The sequence below is a fragment of the Oncorhynchus mykiss genome, chromosome 29, assembly GCF_057628025.1.
Source record: "Oncorhynchus mykiss isolate SJ-2025 chromosome 29, ASM5762802v1, whole genome shotgun sequence".
NCBI lineage: Eukaryota > Metazoa > Chordata > Actinopteri > Salmoniformes > Salmonidae > Oncorhynchus > Oncorhynchus mykiss.
Genome location: NC_143050.1, coordinates 43,590,028 through 43,598,133, shown reverse-complemented (window position 1 = coordinate 43,598,133; position 8,106 = coordinate 43,590,028). Strand labels below are relative to the sequence as shown.

General features: G+C 42.7%; 1 protein-coding gene across 1 annotated transcript; it reads right to left on the bottom strand.

Annotated features, from left to right (window-relative positions):
- Positions 1-236: 236 nt before the first annotated feature.
- On the bottom strand, positions 237-7,249 carry LOC110509508 (dolichyldiphosphatase 1). The gene is made up of 9 exons (XM_021590409.3): positions 6,937-7,249; positions 5,738-5,838; positions 5,318-5,402; positions 2,669-2,768; positions 2,449-2,547; positions 2,092-2,220; positions 1,802-1,891; positions 1,628-1,690; positions 237-506 (listed from the first exon to the last, which is right to left on the bottom strand). Exons 1-8 carry the CDS (start codon positions 7,010-7,012, stop codon positions 1,654-1,656), a joined length of 717 nt encoding a protein of 238 aa, XP_021446084.1. The 5' UTR covers positions 7,013-7,249; the 3' UTR covers positions 237-506; positions 1,628-1,653.
- Between the last annotated feature and the right edge of the window lie 857 nt (positions 7,250-8,106).

Below are 8,106 nucleotides of genomic sequence, written 5' to 3'. Positions count from 1 at the left end.
ACTGGGGGATTTGACCAATAAATTGAATGAATTGAATGACCAATCATTGAATTTGACTGGCATAGTTGATGATTGGGCCGCAAACAACCCCTGGTCTAAAAGCCATAATGTGGTTTCTTACAGTGCAGATCTCCTGAACATAGTCATCTTATGTGACATGCTTGTGTCTGATCTCTGTGCAGGTAGGTTCTACCTAAATGTCCAAATAATCCAAAATGACCTTCAGGATTGCATAATGATTCTTACATAAGCTCTCTTTTAATTTACTATTATTCACTGAAGAATTCGAGGGGGTGGGGGAAAAGCATACAATTTTAGATAAACACTTCATTTATTTATTCAGCCTGATATGGGTTACACAAAATTATAATCTAAGAGAACTACTTCCCTTTATGGAGCTAATGACATGACAATTCCAAATCAGCTTTTAACCTTCACCAGACAGCTTCAAACATCAGCTCTTGCATTTCCGAGGACTGCAGCATTAACACATGCTACAGATTGACCTGAGGTTTAATAGAAGAAAAAAAAAGAAAAAAAAAGAAAATCACCATTAACATTTCCCCTCAGCAGTCATATCATTTGTTTTTTCACCAGATGATATGGAATGTTTTGAAAAGACAGGTAAAAAGAAAGTTAGGAACGACAAGTGTTAAGCCACCGTTTCATGTTCTCTAGAACCGCAAATGAAAGGAAAAATACGTCCCAGGTTTGTGCTCCTAGGGTGTCAGACATGCAGGGAGAAAGGGGTTGAGAAAACACTCCTTCACTCCCTGTGTGGAAGAGGAATAGAAAAAGAACAGAGCCCCTTGTGTTATGGCTCATTTCTCTTCTTCTGCATCATCTCAAACATAATCGAGACCTCAAGTTGTACAGAAGGTACACTAGCCTTGGCTTGTACAGTATGTGAGGGCTTAAACGCCTGCAAGTACATTTTGGAACCGAATACATTGGGCTGACAAGATGTATCAGAGGGGGAAACAGGGGTCTTTCACATGTAAATAAAGTTAACCCACCCACCTTTCTCATGTAAATAGTGTTAACCCCCCCACACACTTCTCTTTAATTTGAACAAAGTACACATTTGTTTATATATTACATGTTACACCAGAGTTTTAAAAATGGTTCTCTTTTCTGTAATATAAGACCCCCCCAAAAAACGAGGGTTTACCCCACCAATCTCATATTTCCCCCACCAGCAAACCCAAAACAAAAGAGTGACAAATGTCATGGTGTATTAACACCAGCCAATGTTTTGTTAATTGACAGAGCCCTCCGTTGGTTTCTGAAAATCTATTTCTTACAGTAAATGGTTCCTGTCTGTGTGTGAGTTTACAGTTAAAGTATATATTAATTTGTCATTAAATAGTATGCCTCTTTCACGGTCTTTTATGCGTCGGGGGAGCATTTGGGCAAGCTGTACAAAGTGAGGCATGTGGACGGACTTGCTCAGGCTGCAGGCTCCGGGCCGTGTCCTGGCACTCTCTTTAGGTCCACCTGTAAATGGGTTGGCCCTTTTTTCATTGCAATCAGGTCAGTCCAGAAGATGATTCTCCAGTGTGTTTTTTTATGTGTGTGTGTGTGTGTGTGTGTGTGTGTGTGTGCGCGTGTGTGTGTGGTCCTTTACTCAGTTTCACCAAGGAACTGCTACGATCACTGAAGTTTTGTTCCAAGCTTCCGTTGTCTGTTTCTGGAGGATAAGCAGACATTCAAACTATTACTAAACATGGTTGAAAACATTTCAATATGAAGTCACAGATTGCTTTCCCACCTAATATGGTGAATAAAATAGATAACTCACCTTGCCTCTGATCTGGTCACCGTGTACTCAAACCAAAGGATGTTGGGGATCAGGCTTGTGTCCCTCACCAGAAAAAACTCTGATATCGGCCTGTCAGCAGTCAGGGTTTGGGAGAGAGGTGGGACAAAGTTAAACATTGAGAAACAATAGAAAAAAATACATCATATCAAATGAAAAACATCAGATTCACTGAGAATCTGTAGCTACAGTGCATTCTGCCCAAATCTGTGCCAGGCACTTTCTTCTAAGCCTGTGTGCCCCCCCCCCCGAGATGTGTCCCCATTCTTTACCATGCTGCCATCTTGGGGAATAGCGGTGTCAGCACCTCCTGTGTGAAGAAGAACCAGACTACTCCGATGGTGCTACCGGTCACTCCCCCGTAGAATACCTGACTCCAGGTGTGGTACAACAGGTAAACCCTGAGAAAGGGAAAAAACACAATTTAGTCATTGAGCATATTTTTTTAATAAAAATTGCGCAATTTTTGGGTTGAGCTAATTACGACAGTTATTAACAGCAAAACTATTTGAAGAGTTGGGACCAAATTGAGCAACTGTGTCATGCTCTAAAAATACATTAAAATCAATATTTTTTTTATTTATACTAAGTCTCCTCCTTTCCTCCATTGTCATCCCTCCCACCCTCACCTGCTGTATGACACGGAGAAGGCCACACCTAACAAGGTGATGGACAATATATGTCTCCACAGCAGCTCCACACAGCGAGCGTTGTTCGTTTGATGCATTCTAGACATGGGCAAAGTGCGTCAGCCAACATCAAAAGTCACTTATGAATAATGACTATGAAAAATAATTATTTTCGTGACCATTTTTAAAAGAAATGTAGTCTGGGAGAGAAGTCACTCACCTTAAATAAAGAAAAAGAAAGAAGTAAACAACAAAAAACCAGATGAACTGGGAATGACTGGAGGGCATCCCATACTCAGTGGTCAGGGTTGCGTGAGCTCCTGGAAAAATATTGGGGAAGAGAATAGACATGGGGTTAACCACATGCTACGAAATTAATCACAAATAGATGCTTTAGGCCGTGGCCAGACATGGATGACAATAAAACGGATGAAAAGCAAAGGCCTTCGTCAATGTCCATTTTTGTAGGTCAAAAGTTTCATTGAACTTTTGATGGACAGTTGGGCGAGTTTCGCATGTAAAAACGACAGGCAAAACTGGAGATACTTCCATTCCCCTCCACTGTCCAACATATAGGCCCGTAGAAAATCCATTGTCTCATCTGTGTTTGACAGAGACAAAATCGCTGTCTGGCCAGGCAAGACAAAACCTATTCCCCCTTGGGAGACTGAAAAGATTTGGCATTGGTCCTCAGATCCTCAAAAAGTTATACATCTGCACCATCGAGAACATTCTGACTGGTTGCATCACTGCCTGGTATGGCAGCTGCTCGGCTTCCGACCGCTAGGCACTACAGAGGGTAGCGCGTACGGCCCAGTACATCACTGGGGCCAAGCTTCCTGCCATCCAGGACCTTAATACCAGGCAGTGTCAGAGGACGGCCCTAAAAATCGTCAGACTCCAGCAACCCTAGTCATAGACTGTTCTCTCTGCTACCGGAGCACCAAGTCTAGGTCCAAGAGGCTTCTAAAGAGCAGCTTCTACCCCCAAGCCATAAGACTCCTGAACAGCTAATCAAAAGGCTACCCAGACTATTTGCATTGCCTTCCTCTTTTACACTGCTGCTACTCTGTTGCTATTATCTATGCATAGTCACTTTAATAACTCTACCTGAATTACCTCGACTAACCGGTACCCCCTGCATATAGCCTCGCAATTATTATTTTACAGCTGCTCTTTAATTTGTTAAATAAATAAGTTTCTTACCTACCAGGTATTTTTCTTAAAACTGCATTGTTGGTTAAGGGCTTGTATGTAAGCCTTTCACAGTGTACAGTCGTGGCCAAAAGTTTTGAGAATGAAAATTAATATTTGTATCAAAGTGTGCTGCCTCAGTTTGTATGATGGTAATTTGCATATACTCCAGAATGTTATGAAGAGTGATCAGTCCCTCCTTGCCATGCAAATTAACTGAATCCCCAAAAAACATTTCCACTGCATTTCAGCCCTGCCACAAAAGGACCAGCTGACATGTCAGTGATTCTCTCGTTAACACAGGTGTGAGTGTTGACGAGGACAAAGCTGGAGACCACTCTGTCATGCTGATTGAGTTTGAATAACAGACTGGAAGCTTCAAAAGGAGGGTGGTGCTTGGAATCATTGTTCTTCCTCTGTCAACCATGGTTATCTGCAAGGAAACACGTGCCGTCATCCTTGCTTTGCACAAAAAGGGCTTCACGGGCAAGGATATTGCTGCCAGTAAGATTGCACCTAAATCAACCATTTATCAGATCATCAAGAACTTCAAGGAGAGTGGTTCAAGTGTTGTGAAGAAGGCTTCAGGTCGCCCAAGAAAGTCCAGCAAGCGCCCGGACCGTCTCCTAAAGTTGATTCAGCTGCGGGATCGAGGCACCACCAGTACAGAGCTTGCTCAGGAATGGCAGCAGGCAGGTGTGAGTGCATTGGCACGCACAGTGAGGCAAAGACTTTTGGAGGATGGCCTGGTGTCAAGAAGGGCAGCAAAAAAGCCACTTCTCTCCAGGAAAAACATCAGGGACAGACTGATATTCTGCAAAAGGTACAGGGATTGAACTTCTGTGGAATGGGGTAAAGTTGTTTTCTCTGATGAATCCCCTTTCCGATTGTTTGGGGCATCCGGAAAAAAGCTTGGACAAGGTGAGCGCTACCATCAGTCCTGTGTCATGCCAACAGTAAAGCATCCTGAGACATTCATGTGTATAGTTGCTTCTCAGCCAAAGGAGTGGGCTCACTCACAATTTTGCCTAAGAACACAGCCATGAATAAAGAACACATCCTCCGAGAGCAACTTCTCCCAACCATCCAGGAACAGTTTGGTGACGAACAATGCCTTTTCCAGCATGGTGGAGCACCTTACCATAAGGCAAAAGTGATAACTAACTGGCTCGGGGATCAAAACATCGATATTTTGGGTCCATGGCCAGGAAACTCCCCAGACCTTAATCCCATTGAGTACTTGTGGTCAATCCTCAAGAGGCGGGTGGACAAACAAAAACCCACAAATTCAGACAAACTCCAAGCATTGATTATGCAAGAATGGGCTGCCATCAGTCAGGATGTGGCCCAGAAGTTAATTGACAGCATGCCAGGGTGGATTGCAGAGGTCTTGAAAAAGAAGGGTCAACACTGCAAATATTGACTCTTTGCATGAACTTCATGTAATTGTCAATAAAAGCCTTTGACACTTATGAAATGCTTGTAATTATACTTCAGCATTCCATAGTAACATCTGACAAAAATATCTAAAGACACTAAAGCAGCAAACTTTGTGGAAATTAATACTTGTATCATTCTCAAAACTTTTGGCCATGACTGTATATTTGATGCACAGACAGACACTTATTGTGTATGTACTGGGTCACTGCAGTAAGTGGCTTGTCGCTTTCCTCACCTTCACATGGGCGGGGCTCCCTTAAAATATTCTTCAGCAGCCAGTTCACCCCTTCGTTCAGTACGAGCCCACCGAAGAAGGAGATCTATGAAAGAGGAATGGGAAAAGGATTAGGTGTGATAATTTGCTTAAGTCCACACTGTGAATGGATACAGCTTTTAGAAACGTGCTTACAGTAATGCACCTTTCAATAATACCCTAATCTTTAATATTAATGGCCAATGATAATCTAATCTATATGACCTTGTACAAGCATTTCTGCATGTAGAGTTTTAGCATGCGTCATGTGTGAGTGTGACACGTGTCCTGTCCTCATTTAGTGGTCCAGCAGGGACTTGGGTAGCCCCATTTGGGACCTCTTTTATGGATTTCTGTAATAGAGGTCCCATATGGGGCAAGGATCTGGGTTATATTACTTACTGTGTGCAGTTCACGCTTGAACACTATGAGGGTGACAAAGCCCACAAGGATCACTATGGGTAGCAGGCTGGTGTAGGCCAACAATTGTCCCGTCAGATCACCTTTGGGGGAAAAAAATAATATAAACAATCCCTTTGCAAGACAATTTGAACACTCGGGAGGGGCTCCCAAGTGGCTCAGCGGTCTAAGGCACTGCATCCCAGTGCTAGAGCCATCACTACAGACCCTGGTTCGATTCCAGGCTCTATCACAACCGTGATTGAGAGTCCCATAGGGTGGCGCACAATTGGCCCAGCATCGTCCGGGTTAGGCAGTCACTGTAAATAAGAATTTGTTAACAAACTTTAAATAAAATAAATACAAATTCAGGGGAATGTACAGTAGGGCATGGGGGTATTTAGGTTGTGGAGTGGCTACCTATCTAGTATGCTATGGCAGAGTTCTCTCACCTTTCCAATACACTTACTGTCAGATCAGTGATGATACATCAAGCAGAAGTTACATTCTCAATGCCTGGATATTATACAGATAATTAAATGAATATCCAAACACCATAAATGTAGCTTGTTTAATTGCATGATGAGATTAATTGTGTATCCACATCCCATTACAATGGATGCAGGGTTAGTTTGCCAGTCTACTAGCTAACGTCAAGGTGTGTATACATTACAAATGATCAATTTGCGTGATAAAAAGGTACAGAACCTACATTTGGTTTGGCCATTTTCTAGGCTTGGAAGGCGTAACCTTGCTAGCCAATTTACTACCGTAGTGTCTCTCAGCTAACTAGCTACTTTGCGATCAACAAAACCTAGTTGGCTATACCGGGCCAGTAACAAGTCAAGTAGGAAATTATAAGCGACAAACTTTAAACTACATTTTATTCTGAGCATACGCTGTTTCGTGACCATTTAAGTTCAACATTTTATGTAGCAACACAAACTCGAACTAGTTAACTTAGCATTGTGGACAACTTTTCCAACTGCGCATGCGGAACTGTCCCACTATTTGGCATTTAATGTTACCAACGTTGTCTGCGGAGCTGTGTATATGCTTTTTATTGTCTCACTATTTGGCAGGTCACGTCGGCCGTGCCAATTCAATCGCAAAACATCCCACGATATCTTGCAGATTACCAAAGCATCGAGTATCTATCAGACAAATGTAAAATAATAATAATGATTAGTCAATACACTTACCAGCAGGGAACTCTACGTGGGTTAGCGATATCGACCGCCATCGAGGTGGTACCGAGCAGTATTCTTCCGACGCCATTTTACCCGGACACCGGGCAATGTGGATCAACGAATCAAAACGTAATACCAGAGTCCGTCTAACCAATACGAAACACAATCCTTTCAACCATTCACAATACTCGAACAAACCTGAACTGGAATATAAAGGAGGAGTTATCGTCCAAAGAGGGGGTTCGATTAATCCCGCCCGCAAAATCGGTTCGAAACAAAAGTGATGTAATTAAGCACGTGTAGTAACGCCGTGTTCAAAACCACTGGGAACTCAGAAATCTCGGACTTCTGTTAGTTCACGACAAAATGGAACTCGGAAAAAACGACTCCGACTGGGAAAATTCGTTTTGGTCATACATCTCGGAATTCCAATTCGGGAACTCGGGCACTTTATAGAGCTCGACTTTCTGATCTGAAAATGACTGACGTAATTCAACCTTTTTTGTATGAGTTTCCTGTTGTCATGAAAGCGCCATATTTACAAGGATTCTGTGTTTCCAATGCAAAAGGGGTTGCTTTTGGTAATGAAAACAAGTTATTATGTGGAAACATTTATTACATGGAAAAGTGAAGTATGTTTCTGTAGGATGCACCATGCTGCCTTGTTGACAAAATGACAGAGTGGTGCAGATTATTGTTCGATTTGGGAAGGGTGCGCCTCCCATCCCCCTTTCGCTGGATGATGTGACAGGCCTTGCCCAGGGCCCCAGGCTCAGCATAATCTAATCCGCCCAATGATCATAGTGCTATTGCTCGAGTCTTGTCCAATCACAGGTTCGCAACTTTCACTGGGTACAGGCGGGACATGATGTGCGTGATGAATTGTCTCTACCTTCTTGTCCTTTGTGCTGTTGTCTGTGCCCAATAATGTTTATACCATGTTTTGTGCTGCTACCATGTTGTGTTGCTACCTTTCTATGTTGTCGTCTTAGGTCTCTCTTTATGTAGTGTTGTCTCTCTTGTCCTGATGTGTGTTTCGTCCTATATATATATATTTATTTTTTTGCCAGCCCCCCTCCCTGCAGGAGGCCTTTTGCCTTTTGGTAGGCCGTCATTGTAAATAAGAATTTGTTCTTAACTGACTTGCCTTGTTAAATAAAATAAAAAATGATCCCCCTCCCA